This window comes from Schistosoma mansoni (assembly GCF_000237925.1).
Source record: "Schistosoma mansoni, WGS project CABG00000000 data, chromosome 3 unplaced supercontig 0044, strain Puerto Rico, whole genome shotgun sequence".
Classification (NCBI taxonomy): Eukaryota; Metazoa; Platyhelminthes; class Trematoda; order Strigeidida; family Schistosomatidae; genus Schistosoma; species Schistosoma mansoni.
The window spans coordinates 1,308,875-1,328,532 of NW_017386006.1; the positions used below are offsets into that span (position 1 = coordinate 1,308,875).

Genomic DNA, 19,658 nt, shown 5'->3' on the forward strand with positions numbered 1-19,658 from the left:
TGAGGGTTATAAACCTGTGTGAAGAATTCAAATTATGGTTTACAGTTCATGGTTAAGGCTAGGAATTATACTTAGGGTTTTCATCACGAACTGACATCAGCTATAATGCCAAAACTCTATTTATCCAAATGGATAATTGAATTTCGCGCCAAAATCTTATGATCACTTCTCTTGTAGACGCTGAATTATCACGTCTTCCCTAAAATCCGCTGTAAACCGATCGTACGTAAGCATCAGGTACCGAACTTACCGCCGTGACCTTGAAAACCCGCGAAAGCTTCTGGTTGGCTCGGCAGTATAGTTTAATCCTACCATAGGTCCTGGGTTCGAATCTCGCGAGACGAGATCGTGGATGCGCACTGTTGAGAAGTCCCAAAATAGGACGAAACGGCCGTCGAGCAGTACTTCCAGGTTTTCCTTGGTGATCTAGCTTCGATTGACTCATGATTTTAACTATATAATATTGGAACATATAATAATCACAAACATCCATTTCAATAAAATAGACTTTGCCAAGAATTCTAGCCAAATTAAACTCTTTAAAAAAAACACAAAAATTAAGTCAAAAATGTAATAGGGGAATCTTACCATGTCCAGCCTGTTTACAATCTACTGTGAAATAGGTTGGTTGACCTCTAGTAACATTTTCTACACCTGGACCAAAAACGCGTACTTTTCCTGGATTACTAGGTTCAGCTACTTCAACCTAATGATAATAAACAGGCATATATTAATTCATAGATTTAACATGAAACTTAATGATTGCTAACCTAAATGAATTAAATATTTTCTTATGTTTTTGATAATGTAATCTAAAGTACATTTGACAAGTAATATATATAATCTCGGCAAAAGAAAAGTAGTTAACAACAAAATACTAAGTGATTGGTTATCAATTCACCAACTTAATTAAATCTCACATAAATTTAGTTGAAACCAAAGATGGATAGTGGCTAACAATGGAATCCAGAACGCGCGTTTCGTCCTATTTGGGACTCGTCAGCTGGATGTGCCTGCGTCTCAGAATTGATGTTCACTCTGGGACTCGAACCCACTACCTCTCGCTTCAAACGACCTCGCGTTATCTACTCACCTACTGAGTCCTGATAGGCTGAGTGGATAACTGAGTGCATTTTTGCTTACAATGCTTGTGAATTAAGGCTATATTGAGGCAATACGCACAGTATGCACATATGCCAATTAGAAACTGACCAGTTGCAGTCCTAAACATCAATGGGAAGATTCAAACAAACAATACTAATTGAATTAAGTTGAAATCAGTTTAAAGTAAAAACTAGTTTTTGAAACAAGAGCACATCATAGAATGATGAAGAATTAACTTTTAAAAAAGAGAATACAGTTTACATGGACTATTGACATAGATTTCCAATAAACGAATATAAATATTAATCAGAAAAGGATTTATGGAATCCTAGTGACTAAATTATAACAAAAGAGGTATTGGTAACGGGAATTTCAGCGAGATGTTGACGAAATAGGTAAGACTATAATTTATATATGACTTTTGAGCAACTCTAAAATGACCTTGGAATCTGCACTTACTTACTAGGGTCAAATGAGGGTTATATATTAGTATGAAGAATAAGGATTACGATTTACAGTTGATGGTTAGGGTTAGGAATTAGATTTAATGTTTTTATCATGAACTGACATCAGCTAAAATGCCAAAATGGTGTTTAGCCAAACGAGTGAATAGATTTTTCTTCTAATCCACTGAGTGTTATCGTGAATCTGATTGGTTCCTCCATAAATTATAGTCTCGCTGCAAGTTATGTACATTTGAATAAGGTAAATATATATTGTAACTAAACAATCCTTCTTCAAATTTAAACTTATCAGGAATAAAACCTACTCTGAAAGGACTTCTAGGTATATTGACTCCACCGTAGGAAACAAGAACTGTGTGTTTTTTGGGAACTTTAGGTGTATAGCTACATGTATAAGTACCATCGCCATTATCACGAACTTTCAGTGCAACTGGTTCACCTTCATTGTCTCTGCATTCAACTGTTAATGGGGCAGGACCACCAGAATCTCTAATATCTACTGTAAATTCAGTTGGTTGACCAGCAACGTTCCCAGTTGGCATTATACCTGGTCCATGTGCTTTAACCTATTACAGAATTTAAAATAAAACAATTAGTTTTATGTTCTATCGACTAATTAGTGAATAAAGTATCATATACTCTATATGTGACTTACTCTTTCAGGATCACATTTACCCATATCTGGTTCAATTGGAACCATGAAAGGAGATTTTGGTATATTTTCATCATTACATAAAATGTGAACTGCATATTCACCAGGAGCTGTTGGCCAATAAGCTACAGTGGCTGATCCATCTCCATTATCTGTACAATCAATTCTTGCTTCACTTGGACCTTCAATTGAAAAACCTTCAAATGAAATGAAAAAAATAATTAGAAATTAGTTCCACTAGGATTATTGTACAATCGTTGGTATTGTACATTATGATGTGTAGAAGATTTCCATAGATCTTGTCTTTTAATTGGTTTCACACGACATTTTGAATGGAGTTGATAGATAGTTTATGTTCAATTTTTTATTTGTAAAATTATTTTATTTTAATTCTAATTCATGAGTTAAATTCTTTCAAAAGAAGATATCAGGAGGGGGTTTTGTAGAGATTTAAGTAATTTCATGTAGTTGAGATTATAAGTCAATTGAAGCTAGACCACCTTGGAAAACCTCGAAGCACTGGACAGCCATTTCGTTCTGTTGTGGGGCTCCTCAGTAGTGTGCAACCACGATCCCGCCTGGCGAGATATGGTATGAGAATTATCATATTCTATGCTATCCAAAGTTTTAATATACATTACAATGTACATATCCAAATTGTACAATTACATGTCAATTACTAAATTTTTACAAAAATGTATTACATTCTAATTGTATGTCATCTCTATGTTTATTTTTATAACTCACACCTAATATTACTTCCGGTAGAAGACAAGATGATTTGAAATCTTTACCCTTCCCTCCAAGAAAAAGCAAAAACAAAATAAGCATTTGTGATGGACGAATTTTATCTGTAATATGTTTAGTGAATTTTCATTATCATTCAGGAAACATGTACCTAGCCCATATATTTTTTTTGTTTCCAGTAGGAATATTATACTCGACGAACGGGTAGGACAGTCACAGATAGATATATATATCTATATAAGTTTATTCAAGTATGTTAACTTGTAACAGACATTTTAGGCTAGAAAAAACAAGAGACTGTTTCATTTTGAAGCTACACCCTATCTGTATGCATGACATATACTAATGTATAAATACACAGTTTAAGAGAAATTTAGTTGATTTTTAAATGAGGCATGAATGTATGTAAACTTTGATAATTCACTAGGACAGTGTCTATATTATTACCAATTGAAGTGAACTGAACATATTAAAGTAGATACTGATTTAGAATATATTCACAAATTTCAATATTTAAGTATAGTTTCTATTAACCCAGAAGTTTATATGATTCATTACTAAGTCTAGATGACATTTAAATATGCATGATTACAGTTGGATGGAAGGGTTATGATTGAAAAGAAAGTTATAATGAATGATTAGTAATAATCAGAATGTTAAAATTTTAAAAATAAATAGATAACATTAATGGTTGCATTTTATAATATTATACATATTGAATAATATCCATGTGAACAATAAAATTTGTTTAAAAGTAATGTTGTGGATTGGTTGAAGTTAGACATTAATACCGTTGGATGCCGGCCGGCTCAGTGGCCTAGTGGTTAAGCGCTAGCGCGTGAGACTGATAGGTCCTGTGTTCGAATCTCGTGAGGCCAGATCGTGGATGCGCACTACTGAGAAATCCCACTATAGGACGAAACGATCATCCAGTGCTTCCAGGTTTTCCATGGTTGTCTAGCTTCGATTGATTCATGATTTCAACTATATACAATTAATACAATATCCACAAAACCCCCCTTCTGATAAAAGTAATGTCTGTTTAATGCATGCAATTTGTTGTTTATTAATGATATCTATTTAGGTTATCTACAAAATAATCTGTCTTGAGATTAAATCTATCCTTTTAAATGAAAGGACTTATTAAATTCATATGAAATCGTCTGTTTACTGATTATAAGGTTTAGTAGATGTATTATGCTTGCTCATTTATCTATTATAATAGCTGAGTAAAACTACATTATGCCTCGAAGGCTCTCAGGAACAAGAAAATAATTTTTATATATTTTCACGGATTTCAAAAGGCTAGCTTCCATTCATTTGTAAAAAAAACACATAGAATATACCTTTGTATTGATTAATCATTGAAGAGTAACTAGTGTCATGTTCTTCTAGATTATTATAAAAATACAAGTTATTACATAGGCCCTCAAATGCCCTAGTACGGTAGAGGGTGGGAGAGTCAGTTCCCCCTTCTCCAAATGCTGCCACATCGTCACGTCTATGCAGACACTGACAGGGAAGTCGTACCCACTGCTTTCTTGCGGTTGGGGTTTTTCTACGAAATTGAGAAGACGAAAAGCGAATGTCCGGCGCTTTAACCGGGTCAGCGGACACGAAGAATGCACTTAGGGGAGTTGGAAAACCCTGACTCCAAACCAATGGTGTATATGGGCTCCCGTATCCTAAAGGAACAAATTGGGCGTGAACCAATTATTGGTCACCGGCCACCATGAGACTGCATCTCCTAACGCTGTTCCACTGCTTTCTGGATCGTACCTTTAGGTCAAAGGCTCAGGGAGTAGCCCTCTAAGAAAACTACCTGCTTAGGTCTGGATACTTGGAGAGCATCACAACGCACACACAAATAGAATCAAATGTGGCGTATGTATATTTCGTGCCTTCTTGTACCAATATTTATGTGTTCAAATAAATGAATAAATAAATAAATACCGGATCAACAGCAATGAAATATATGAAATTCATTATCTACAGAAATTAATATAGTTATTGCTTTACCTAAATTTGTGAAAGGAACTAAATGAGTGGAATTATTTGATCGAATTCGATCGGTGGAATCGCAATGTAATCATTAGTTTAAATGACTCGACACTGGGCAGACTGCGTTTGAGTGTTAGTTGGTTAGACAGCGTCCCCAGAAATCCTCTTTTCTTGGCAACGTACAAAATGTGAATCTTCAAAACTATATCTTTACTATGTTGATGGAACTGGTACTTAGATCATTTAGGGTTGATAATAAAGACTGCATTGTCTTATGAAATAGTTAAGATGGTATAGTGTGAAAATAAGATCACATGAAGCACTGATTCCTTGTGATGGACATTACATTCATGATGCTAATTGGAAGAAGGTTCAATTCTTTTCATTTTGCTTAACGCAAAATGTTAAGTAAATTATTATTCGCATTGGAGGTTTGTGGATATTGTTAAATTTTCATATTTTACATCACGGGCTGATTTTATTTAGGCTATTAAAAACGAGGAGGCTCTGGACAGCTGCTTCTTCTTAGTATGTAGCTACTTAACACTGGGAATCCTCGAACTCACTGGCGATTGAACCTATAACCTCTGATCTCATACATATGTTTTACTTCTAAACCACTGAGTTGGGATCATTAGGTGAATATATCTGAATTCTTGGTTTCCAAAAGCTGTCTAACAACGATCAATCCATAATGTAAGTCAAGTTATTGTCATTCTCGACATGATCAGGAACTACTTCAAGTATGAGATAATCTAAATTTCTTGACTAAACCACTGAGCTGTGAGAATTCACTGTCACCAAAAGTCTACCTATTGTAGCTAGTAAAAACATTGATTTATTTACTGTTTTTATCACTTTACTGATTATTTGTTTAGGTTTCATAATCATGAGATACAAAGTACTAAATAAACCTCAGACATTTATAGGAATAACATTTCATATGTACGTTGTTGTTATTTCAATAGTAACAAGGAGTCGATAAGAAATAGATCTACAACTTACCTAGAGCTCCAGTTTCACCATTTGTTTCCACAACGAAAACAGCTGGTTTATTGACAACACCACCAACGAGACCTGGACCAAATGCTCTTATACGGGATTCTTTGTAAGGAGCAACTTCCACCTGTTATTCATACGTATGGTAACAATATTGAAATTTATAAATACTACTGTCAGTTAGAAGTCATATTCCTGTATACATGAATCAAATAAGTGGGTCAGTCAATCTTAATTAACATAGAGGTTTGTAAAAATATACGTTAACCTGAGGAGCTATACCACATGTACACGACAAAATGAAATCGACAAAATTAATAGTGAAATCAAAATCATTTTGCAGAACTGATAATCAGAAAGGTTAGACATTGAGGATATAAACTGAAAAGAAGGAATATACGAAAGACTCCTGGAGCTCAAGATGTAGGATAAGATAAAGAGTGAATATATTTGCACCAATGTGATGGATTCTAAGTCATGTCACTAGTTTAGATAACAACCAACAAAAAAACGTGATTTGTATTTACCACCTAATCATTATAAATCTGTCCATTTTGTCAATACATGCAATTAAGTAACAACAGAGCTATTTTCCTTAAAATACACACTTTATTTGTAGTTGAAATCATGAGTCAATTGAAGCTAGACCACCATGGAAAATCTGGAAGCACTGGATGGTCGTTTTGTACTATTGTGAGACTCCTCAGCAGTGCACATCCACGATCCCTCACGCGAGCGAGATTCCAACCCAGGACCTACCAGTCTCGCGCCAGAGCACTTAACCGATAGACCACTGGGCCGGTTTGAATCTCGCGATGCGAGATCGTGGATGCGCACTACTGAGGAGTCCCACAATAGGACGAAACGATCGTCCAGTGCTTCCAGGTTTCCCATGGTGGTCTAACTTCAATTGACTCATGATTTCAACTATATACATCCTTTGGTCAAATAGTTTCTCAAACGGCTAAACATGTCCAGAATAACTAATTAACTTGTACTTCACCTATGAAACCATAATAGTTCAGGTGTTTCATCAATATTTCAAGCCTTTTTCTTCAGTTTTATTTGGCATTTCTGAAGCACTGTTTTCTAAAGCGGTCGTCACAGACTCGAATTGTTTTGTTTTCATTTACACAAAAATAATATGCTTTTTTGAAGGAGTCGAAGTGAAAGTAAATTATGATTGGTGAATTTAGACTGACTATATTATAACTAGGTCAATAATAATGAAAACATATTGTACATGTTAGATTTTATTCATTTCTATGTCTTGACATAAATAAATGTATTCAATGGAAAGTATATCTTTTAAAATTACTTACCGTGAATGGACTTAGCATAATATGATCTCCACCATATCGAACATTAACTTGATGTGTACCTGGTCTTTGTGGTGTATAGCTACAATCGAACAAATAGGCACCAGTTTTTCGACTTGTGCAAGGAATTCCTCTACCATCTAAATGTCAACGAGAAAAAATTGAACGACAATGATAACTATCAGTCCAACTAGATGTTTTGGTAGTGCTACTTTCAACTAGCTAATTGAGAGGCTTCCATTATCGGTCGGAATAAACCGGTCCGGAAAAACTAACGTCACCAGAGGAGGAATATCATGGTTCGTAGTGATAATAGTATGTAATATTGGAAATTTCGAAGTAACTCCTTCTAAAAGTATCTTTCTAAACCACTTCAGACTGGATCATGAACTGATCAGTGTTAGACCATTGGAAACCCGGAGGCGTTTGACGGCCGTCTCATTCTAGTCTAGGGCTTCTCATCAGTACGCATCCACGATCTCACGTGCGGGATTCGAACTCAGGACCTGCGTTCTCGGGCTCGGATGGATAACCTATATACCATTGAGCTAACATCCAACAGTGTTGATGTCCAATTTCAACCAGTCCACACCCGATGCGGTTGGACTCCACTGGTCACGACGTACTGCTGAGGGGTCCCAAACCAGGACGAAACGGCCTTCTAATGTTTCTAAGTTTTCAATAGTGATCTAACATTGATCAGCTAGTGATCTGAATTAGGATTCAACAATCTCCACAACCCTATACTGATAACATTCCGGAAAAATCTCAAACATAGTTCAGTCGTCGACGTAACATTGTCTTCGTTCAGTATGGCTGATAAGTTACTGTTTCGGTTTACGTTTAAATGATGTTATAATTAAATTGGCTTACTGAAATTGACACATACATGTATCAGTTAAAGTTACCACATCATATCATCACAGCGATATGTAACCATTTGGATTATTACCAGAATAAGAGATTTGGTAAAAGTATCAGTGATAGTAGAAAAAATCAACCACAGACAATATGAATCAAGAAGATAAAATGAATTCTGAGAATCTAAAGTATCCGAAAAAATCTAAACTTTAAAATCTAAGACGAGAGAAAAAGTGAATGAATCTACAACCTTACGACCATTTCCGAGTCATATTAACTAGCATAACTCACAATTACTGTGAATATTACACGAGCGTTTACAGTTTAATAGCCAGAAAGATGTACATGATTAAATTCATAACAGTTATATATCAATACATCTATGTATATGCAAAAAGGATTCAGTACACTTTTCATACATAATGAATACCATTCATAAATAAACACATGAAAAAAACTAAATCACTCATAAATTAATGAATAAATTAACAATACTAATTGTTAGTTGAAAAATCATGAGTCAAATTGAAGCTAGATCACCCATGGAAAACTTGAAAGTACTGGACGGCCGTTTCATCCCATTGTAGGACTCCTCAGCACTAGTGACTGGCGCGATGATGCATTTCCTGGGGTTCTAGTGAGAAGCAGTGACCAGTGGAGTTCAACCAGGTCTGTTGGGAGATATCAACTCACTGAAGACAATGGTGAATGGTTGCTGAACTCCGTGGATTAGTTGAAGTTAGACATTAACACCGTTAGATGCCGGCTCAGTGGTCTAGTGGTTACGCGCTCGCGCGCGAGACTGATAGGTCTTGTGTTCGAATCTCGTGAGGCGAGGTTGTGGATGCGCACTACTGAGGAGTCTCACAATAGGACGAAACGGCCGTCAAGCAGTGCTTCGAGGTTTTCCATGGTTGTCTAGCTTCAATTGACTCATGATTTCAACTATATAAAGTTGCTAAACTCTCCACAAAACCCCGTTCTAATAATACTCTGTTAAATTGATTTCGTAAGATTTCCTTTTTTAATAATCAAATGAAAGGTAGATGTATATAAATTGTATATTACATCATATAATACCCAAAATTACATCATTTGACAATTTTTTCTCAATACATCATAAAATTATGTCACCAGTATCTTTGCTTCCTGAAAAAACAACCAACCATTATTGGTCAATATTTCTGTTATTCCTTGTTTTGTTTTCGTGGTTTTAAAGAAAAAAATGTTGGAGATAAAGAAGAAAGATAGTTCCGTATCAGTAACAATATTAAACAAAACGCAATACAGTAGACTAAATCTTATCCAATTTTTGATGACGATGCTTGGTAATAATGAATTTACTAGTAATAAAAACATTCTTATAACGCATTTACTTTTTCTCTCTTTTCCTGTATTACTGAAAAGATGGGTTTTTTAAGAACAAAAGCGGATGAAATATGTTCTTCATCTACTAGAAAAATCTATAATCTTTCATTTATGACATTGACGACAAGATAAAATTAAGAAAATAAAACTATTCCATCTAAGTTATCTTGTGGTGTGAGCTACTGATATCCACATAAGTAGTATATGGTGATGGTCGGGCATTGAATGTATTTCAGTAGAAGATCGATAAGGAGAGAACGGAAACGGCACGCAATCGGTACGAAAATGCATGAACAATTATAATCGGAGACTATGGACGGATGTTTGCGGAAGAAACAGTCAAATTGAGACAATTGATTGTCATTTTGCAAATTAACTGTTCATTATATGGTTCTCATAATTTAATGAGATATTCTGTAGTGTTTTGCTTAAATCCATTCAATTGTCCCCATCCGTATTATTGTTCACTACAATCTTATGTAATAAAAAGTAGTTTATTGTAAAATTGAAATGGATAATGATAATATTTAGGATAGGTTTGTAGGTTTATCAGGCTATTGCTATTATTATTTTCATGGTTGAAATCATGAGTCAATTGAAGCTAGACCACCGTGGAAAACCTGGAAGCACTGCCAGACGACCGTTTCGTCCTATTATGGGACGCCTCAGTAGTGCGCATCCACGATCCCGCCTCGCGAGATTCGAACCCAGGCGCTAGACTGGTAGGTCCTGGGTTCGAGTGCCTCCAGGTTTTCCATAGTGATCTCGCTTCAATTGACTCATGATTTTAACTATGAAAATATTAAAATCTCCACAAAACCCCTTTTAATTGTTATTATTATTACTAATAATAAGTAACAACTTTCTAACAGTCGCTTGGTGCTCTGTTAAAGATAAATAAATTTTTATATTTTAAACCAGTTTTCATTACCGATTAATATTAGCTAAGGAACTTTTAAAAGATACAAAGAAAAAAGGATAGCTATTTCATTCTAGTTTAAAATCATTAAGTAATATACGGCTCTATACATGATTAAGTGTAATACTTTTAATTCACATGTTAAGTGATGTAATGCTGACACACTGAGTCGGAGTCTAATAATACATATTATTAACCGTACCTATTTTAGGATACAATGGAATTATCTCATTTTAGTAAAATCAGATTATGATGTTGGGATGTATGATTTTATGTTTAATTTTTAAAGAATTTTTGATTTTATCTTAACGTTTTGAACTAAATCAAGAATGTTATAACCTGTGGCCTAGTGCCCTATCAATATATAACGTATTGATACCGCCAATTAGAAAACAGGGAATTATCGACCGGACAAATGATGCATAAACCCGTACGAGCAATATAGAATTTTTATCTGTCCTTCTTAGCCTTGACTGTTGAGTCCAGAACACCGATCTCAGCCTCTGCGATATGAACCATGTATTTCAATCATACTTCGTTTATATACTTATATACAAACCAAACAGACCATAAAATAGAAAACAACATTCCTATAAGATCTAGCCAAAAGTGGGTGTGATTATGGGAGACTGTAATTAATAAACTAGGTATAGCTTAAGAACGGTAGATCGTATAATAATAGTCCATGGGTCAAAATAAAGCTTATAATAAAAGGGATATGAATATATGTAGTTTAGTTGCTTAACAATTACACAATGAAAATATATGTATAGTATTGGTCCATAAATAGATCCCTACAGTTACCATTCATTATTCTCATTGGGATATAACAAAGAACAAAAAAACCTTGAAAATACAAAACGTAATTTAGAAATACTATATAGCTTATTGGTGTGACCACCTGGAAACATATATAATATCGTTCAATTTATTGATCTAACTAGACAGAAATGTGTATTGATTCAAATTACACACACTTAATTTATGCGGGTGTTCATTAGTCAAATGTAACATAAGCAAATAATATGTGAACTTCTGAAGAAAAAAAGATCTACTTTTTCTTACCTGGAGCAATTACAGACACTTCTAGTGGACCTTCACCAGCATCTTCTGTATGTACTTTGAAATCAGCCAAATCTTTGACTCGTATACCTTGAGGTTGAATTCCTCGACCTGTGGCATAAGCTTGTTTTGGATCACAGGCTAAATAAAACAAAATATTTAAATGAATTACTATTTACAGATTAATGTAAAGAAAAAACTATAATCCAGAGCAATGATCTTTTCTCCTACTTAATACTTCTACTTATATAACAGTCTGAAGGGTAATATTATTACAAAATATAACATTGATCGTTTATTTCGACTAACCAAGTAACAACGTTTTAAACGATAGGTAACCGGATAAGAATATAAGAAACAGAATTCTGTATATATTATGGAATAATAATAATAAGAAGTTAATGTACATTTATTCAATTCTGACCTGGTCTTTGTGGTTGAGACATTTTTCTAGGTGACTGTGTTGCTTGCAACGGAGCTGTAATTAAAGTATGGTAAGGTGTATACAAGTGTTCTTAAACAGATACGGTAAATTTCACAGTTAATGATCATGCTTTCGAGACGTTAATATGCATTATATCCAGTTGATAAAACAAAGTAAAACATTGGACAAGCGTTTTAGCTCATGCTTTCGTTGCTGTCTTCAGTATTTTATGGACACCAAATTTGTTTAGAAATAAATCATGCGTAAAAGTTTAGAAGACAAGAATTTACAAACATTTTGGATAATAATAGCTAAGTTTACTTAATGATTATAACTCTGAAAAGTCTACAATCTTTGCAGATCCCTTATACTAGTAATAATCATGTGCACACTAGTGCCCAGCTTCAAGATGCAACTCTTAGATTTCTAGTGAGAAGCTAGTGGAGTTTGAACATGTTGGGTATGAGGAAGTTATCAACAGCAGGCAATGGATGAGTGATGTACAATATGAGGAGTTGATTGAAGTTAGATATTAAACCCGTTGGATACTGGCTCAGTGGTCTACATGTAGAACGTTCACCTACTTACTTACTTACCTACGCCTGTTACACATCATGTATGACTACAGGCCACTCACCAGCTAGTACGTTTACACTCAAAACCAAAGGTTCTGGGTTTGATTACCCATAGTAGGTTGTGGATGCTCATTGCTGAGGAGTCCTGCACTAGGATGAAATGGTTGTTTATTGCTTCCAGTTTGATACTGGTGGTTTAGCTAAGATCAGTTAGTGATTTAAACTTTTAGAATTCTACAATCTTCAGAAATCCCCAATGAAAATAAAATGTTCAACTTTTTCTATCAAGGACTATATAAGTTGGGCAATGAAAAATATTCAACCTCTAACATGATCTTATTATTATTCAGATTCAATGAGAATCGTTCGCTTCAGATGTTGTGAAGGTAAATGGCAAGAATTTTCTTCGATATTACTTCAGTTTTTAGGAACTGATCAAACGTTTGTTGCCACTAAGAGAGAGGTGTATTTCATAATGTTTTGGTGGTACTGTATTCTTTGAGCCATATGCTTTAATTGAGCAACTTTCTCTCTCGTTTCTCTTCAAAACAGTCAACATCTACTTCATAGAGAAGTGAGACTCATTTAACGAGTGTTTAACAAATATTAGATTTTTTCACTCTGATGACCTTTACTGTGCATTGATTTTTCCTGTGGTCTACATTATCTTTGCATTCACATTAATCGCCTTACTATATTATCTTCTAACCATTTGATTTTGACCATTATAGTGGTGGATAACCTCCTTCAACGATTCCCCTAATCAGAGGTAAAATGAGCTTCATTTTGCTTATGACGTTAAGAATGAATTGTGTGCATCCTCATAATACTTGGGATATATGCACTAAGAGATACATGATAAAAGAACCATTTTAATGAAAGAAACTCTGTTAGATTAGGTTTGAAACATTAAAAAATTACTTAAAATAGTTAGATCAAAATAAATCTATTGAGAGTTTGTAAGAAGTAAGCAGCATCGACCGTAATCCAACCAAACTGACATAAAAATAAATAATAAAATCAAATCAAAATAATCAAAGCGAATATTATTATTTTTCAACCAGTTTAAAGCTACAACATTTCTTCGGCCAATATTAAATCATGAAGTATTTTGGTTGCATGCATAGTGATTAACTCTTTTTTTTCTACATTTCTGACCATCAATAATGATGATTATCTTATCAACCTTCATGTAATTGTACTTTGAAATGATTTACTGTCATGCTGATCTATGCTGTAACTTAATAATGATCATAACAAATGTCAAAATTGAATGAAGAAATAAAGCTTAGCCATAAAAAATTATTCATTCATTCATTCATTCAAACAACAAGAATTGATGCACACCTTCTTGATTAACTATAGGTGCAGGAGATTGTACTACTGGTGGTGGTCCTATATGAAAGAATAAAGTTGTAAATTTACAGCAAAAATATTGTATTTTAAGAAAAAAAAGGTGTTTAAAAATTAAGGGATTTAAGTGTATACCTAGTTGCGTAATTCTCACTTAACACTATTATATATATATATATATATATATATATATATATATATATATTGGTTGTTATGATTTTTCCATTGATGTTTAGGATTGCAAATTATCAGTCCCGTTTGGCATACGGCATCCTGAGCCGATTGCCCTGATATTGTCATTCAGTCGTATTTATTTCAAAGAGTGGTGGATGCTTGTGACTTAATCGTAAAGTGACTCATCAAAATGTTGTCAATCTAACATCACTAAGTAGGGACACAGGACAGGTAATTTAAGCTCACTTTCATTGAAAAAAGTGGTATTCACTACCGATATCTATAAGCATCTTTACCATTAGTAAATGTAAGAAATGAATTACATTTCAGTCTTACATTTCAAATAATCCAGTCACATATACACCTATGAAGGTACTAATATATGAAAACTAATGAAAGTCATCTTTACAACTAATAAAAGAATATCAAAAGTATAACATTCTCTCTGGCTATGTATCACTGAACTAGTTGTCGCATATTGAGAAGCTCAAAACTTGTGTATAAAGCAAATCTCTTTCACAAATGATTACCGTGAATCATGCAATCAACTGTTGTTTCTAATTCTATTTATTCCTTTTTCCAACTCCCTTTTCATAAGGGTTTATTTCGAAATTTTTTAAAATCATGGTTACGTCATCTATTTTTTTGTAATTGCTTATCTTTATATACATGATATTTGACGTAAAATCGAACTATATATAGGCTGTACACACATCTTCTATTTCAAATTTCTTATTAAGAGTAATACACAACTTGTAGTTATATGTAAGAGTTCAGGTTTTTTCTCTTGTCGGTATTATTGACTACAGCTAAGCAGTTTATACTGGTATTTATGCATGCTGAACAGATCCAACTTTACTAGACACCTGTAACTAGAGGTCCTATCGAGATAATTTGTTCACGATACATGTATACCATTAGAGAATGATAAAAATCAGCCACTAATATAAACAAACCGGCTCAGTAGTCTATCGGTTAAGTGCTCTGGCGCGAGACTGATATGTCCTGGGTTCGAATCTCACGAGTGCGGGATCGTGGATGCGCACTGTTGAGGATTCCCATAATAGGACGAAATGGCCGTCCAGTGCCTCCAGGTTTTCCATGGTGGTCTTAATATAAACAATGTAAAAACCCAAAAGACTTAACCATGATTTCATACAATATGAAAATGTTAGTTAATGCTTAGATCCTATGGTTCGTTGAATAACAAAATTGCATTTGAAATGAAATATATTGGGTTTAAGTCTCCAAGGGAAATACAAACATTCGATGTATGTACACCTAGCTGACGAAAAGAATATCCTGGTTTCCGAATCTAGTTACAATCCAATTCTAATTTTCTGGTCATTATATTCAGTTAATTATTATTACAACGAACAGATATATTAAAGATGCTTATCATAAAAATCATGTATATTTATTTTTTATACTGCTATGAGAACATATGGAACTCAAAACAACTGTCAATTAATTTCAAAGTGAGAATCTTCAATACGAACATCAAGACAGTCGTTCTGTACGGAGCTGAAACGTGGAGAACTGCTACTGCATCTATCGTCAAGAAGGTACAAGTATTTATAAACAGTTGTCTACGCAAAATACTCAACATCCATTGGCCGGATACTATCAGCAACAGCGTTTTATGGGAGAGGACAAACCACCTTCCAGCTGAAGAGAGAATTAGGAAAAGACGTTGGAAGTGGATAGGACATACATTAAGGAAATCACCAATGTGCATCACGAGGCAAGCCCTAGTTTGGAGTCCTGAAGGGAAGCGGAAAAGAGGAAGGCCGAAGAATACATTACGCCGGGAAATAGAAGCACATATGAAAAGGAGGAATGTTAACTGGAAAGAAGTGGAAAGGATTGTCAATGACAGGGATGTATGGAGAATACTAGTGTGCGGCCTGTTCTCCTCCACGAGGGGTAGTGGGCGTAAGTAAGTAAGTAATTATTCAACATTTTATGCAACTTATTTCAACTATTTATCCAAGTATATGTAATATAAATGAAAATTGAACATGTGTAATATATATGAGGATAAACTACAATTCAACCACTAGTTATAACAATAAAGAGGACATATATATATATATATATATATATATATATATATATATATATATATATATATATATATAATGTAAATAATGAAAACTCTGATGGAGTTTTGTTCTTTGAGTTGGATGATTGGGTTGTGGAACTTATTCTGAACAACATCATCAGCACAGTCTTAAACCACCATTGAAAACCTGGGAGCACTAGACGGCAAGCACCTAGCTCAATGGTCTAACGATTAAGCGTTTGCGCTCGAGACCGAAAGTCCTGGGTTTGAATCCTACTTGTGGGATTGAGGATGCGCACTGCTGAGGAGTCGCATACTAGGGCGAAACGGCCGTTCAGTTCTTCCACGTTTTCAATGGTTGTCCAACATTGATCGACTAATGATTTCAATCAAAAGCTCAACAATCTCAACAATCTCATCCTGATAATCATAGAATAATTGAAGAAGTTACATAAATCTTAAGGGTTAAGTGAGGGAATGTCCAGTATGGGTAACAAAAACAGTTTTAAATTGAATGAAATAATATTCATCTAAGCGAAGGTTGTATAGAGTAACACAAATGATAATAATCACAGGAGACAAACCAATCAAAACTGTCTCTTTACCTTGGTAATGATAAATTTTCAGATGTTTCCCTCTAAAGGCATAAATTTGATTTAGGTTTTTTTTAAAAAATAGTTGCTGCTTCTGAGAAATATGATAAAGCTATGCTACTTTGAATGCTAGTTATTTGAAAAGATTAAAGAACTTCGATAATATGGCCGCTATTGATGAGATTTCGAAGTATCAAACTGTTTATTATTGTATTAGATTTTAACTTCAAGCTTTTAGAAATATGATCGGAAATACAAAAGTGTACACTTTTGACTAACTGTATGTTAAGGTAAATTGTTGTATATCGTGGATATATTCACAACAGAACTTAATATTAGCAAGAAGTGTTTGGAATGAGGAGTTTTCTTCCAGGTTTTCCAGTGGTCATCAATAAGATTGAATGATTCAGAAGTGGAAATCATAGATGCGTTCATAATGTACTATATTAGTGTGGTATGAATAAGTTTACACCAAAAATGTAATGTAACAAGTGTTCAAAGCAAGTTTTATGTTTTATGTCCGTCTACAGAATGTTTATACACTAATGAAATTTAGTATTGTACGAAATCTGGAAACTATCATCAAGACAATCAAAAATGTCAAATTAGATAATTTGTATATATCCTTGAAACAAAACTTACGTGGACCAACCATCACACCAAATGGTGAATTAGATATTTGTTGACCAGCATAAAATACGTTAACTGAATGAAGACCTTCATCTTTTGGTGTATATTCCACAAGATAATTATCTTCACCTTGACGAGTTATTAAAGGTTTAATAGAATCACGTCGACCATGAGGATCTAGAATTACACAATCCGCATTTCCAGGTCCAGCAGCTAAGAATAATTAAATGAATATTATTTTGTTAACAAATAGAAATATAGCAAGTTAGATAATCATGATTCAATCAAAATATCTAGAATTTAATAGTGATATAAAGTAAGTTGTTGATTAACTGATGTTAAGTACTATTCAGTTCCCTTTATACAAATCTAATTGTGAATCTGAGTGTAAATAACCAAGTACCAAGTTTACTAAGTATGTCCGCGGACACAACAGTAAAGTCTTGAAACAGAAAAACATGAATATTAAATACATCTTGGTTACCAGCTGATCTGTAGATGATTGCATCTTTCAGAGATCTCATTTAAAAGATATACATTATTTACAAAAACGCCCACAAAATTTAAACTTCTTGAAATGAAGTAAGCGTTAAATCGGGAAAACCCATTGATATATCTCAACATCATACAAGACTGTTTAAAATTGATACACTGCAATTAAATAAATTCGTATGTGTGAATGTCAACGAATATCAAAGTCAGAATCTTCAACACGAACGTCAATACAGTTCTACTGTATGAGGCTGACACGTGGAGAGCTACCACAACCATTAGAAATAAGATACAAGTGTTTATAAACAATTGACTACACAAGATACTCAATGTCCGTTTTTCAAACGCCATCAGCAAAAAGCCTCTGTGGGAGAGAACAAACGAACTCCCAGCTGTGGAGGAAATCAGAAAAATACCATGGAAGTAGATAGAATATACACTTCGGAAATCATCAAACTGCATCACGAGGCAAGCGTTAACTTGCAACTCTGAAGAAAAACGAAAAAGAGAACGATCGAAGAACACACTGCATCAGGAATTGGAGGTAGACATCAAAAAGATGTATAACAACTGGAAAGAACTTGAAAGGATTGCCCAGGAAAAGAGTTCGATAGAGAATGCTGGTGATTGACTTATGCTCCTCCACGATGGATAACAAATGTCAGTGCGTAAGTAAGTATGGGTAAAGATTTCATCGAATCATTATATTGAAAAACTTACACGATGAAACAAAATAATTCTCTATTGATGATAATATATCAATAATAATTCTTCATTCAATCACTGAATACTTTGAATAAAAATAAGATTATGAAACCAGACAACAGAAACGAAATTTTTCATAAACAGAAAAAAACAACATAAGTGTAAACAAAGTACAAAAATGGTTAATATGTGCTTTACTTATAGTTAAGAGGAATGGAAGTCAGTCAGTCAGCTACAACGTAGGACCAGGCACATATATGCATCGGTCCAAGTTGCCATACCTCGTTAGCAAAACAAGATCAACACCGGATTCATAGAAGTAGTTAATTTAGTAGTGGCAATACATAAAAGATAGGTTGTATATAAGGATATAGTACAGGAAGAAAGACATATATGAAGCTATTTTAATCTAATGGTTAAAGGGAAGATAAAGAGTGTATATACCTACGCCATTGTGATCGATTCTGAGCCATGTCACACAGAGTCTCCAACCATTAGTTACGATAGTCAGGCGAACCCTAACCAAGTAGTCTGCATCTGCCAACATGGCTCAGACTAGAAGTTAGTGACTTCAAGCACTGATGCCACGTTTTGGTTTGGCCGCCCCTAACTCTCTTCCAACCATCTCCTACACTAGTCAGCATAGAGCGTCGTGGTAGTCGGCGTTCAGGAATCCGTAACATGTAGCCCAACCATTTCAGTCGATGAAGATTCATGACCTCATCAACTGATTTACCATCATTCTTTATTACCCTGCGTCTAACCTCACTATTACTTACCCGGTGATCCCCGCAGATGCGAGCGAAATTTCTAAGGCATCTTTGGTCAAATACTAGTAACTTACGAGTATCTTCTACTCTTAATGGCCATGCTTCACAGCCGTAAAGTAGAACAGAGCAAACTCCTGCGCAGTATACTCGTCCCTTAATTGATAGACGGATATCTCGTCTTCGCCACTTGGTATTGTTTACTTGAATCTTCCCACTGATGTTTAGGATTACAATCGATCAGTCTCTTATTGGCCATATATGCATACTGTGCGTATTGCCTCAATATAGCCTTAATTCACAAGCATTATAAGCAAAGATGGATAGTGGCTAACAGTGGAATCCAGGACGCGTGTTTCGTCCTATTTGGGACTGGTCAGCTGG

General features: G+C 34.4%; 1 protein-coding gene across 1 annotated transcript in view; it reads right to left on the reverse strand.

The window, feature by feature from the left end:
- Positions 1–19,658, reverse strand: part of Smp_000100 (filamin) — a gene marked incomplete at its 5' end in the record, with an annotated part of 93,364 nt that overhangs the window by 53,237 nt on the left and 20,469 nt on the right. Inside the window, 7 exons of the mRNA XM_018791450.1 lie at positions 589–706; positions 1,874–2,134; positions 2,224–2,417; positions 5,974–6,094; positions 7,290–7,426; positions 11,500–11,637; positions 17,323–17,523. Coding sequence (XP_018645395.1) covers positions 589–706; positions 1,874–2,134; positions 2,224–2,417; positions 5,974–6,094; positions 7,290–7,426; positions 11,500–11,637; positions 17,323–17,523 — 1,170 coding nt within the window. The remainder of the gene's footprint in view (positions 1–588; positions 707–1,873; positions 2,135–2,223; positions 2,418–5,973; positions 6,095–7,289; positions 7,427–11,499; positions 11,638–17,322; positions 17,524–19,658) is intronic.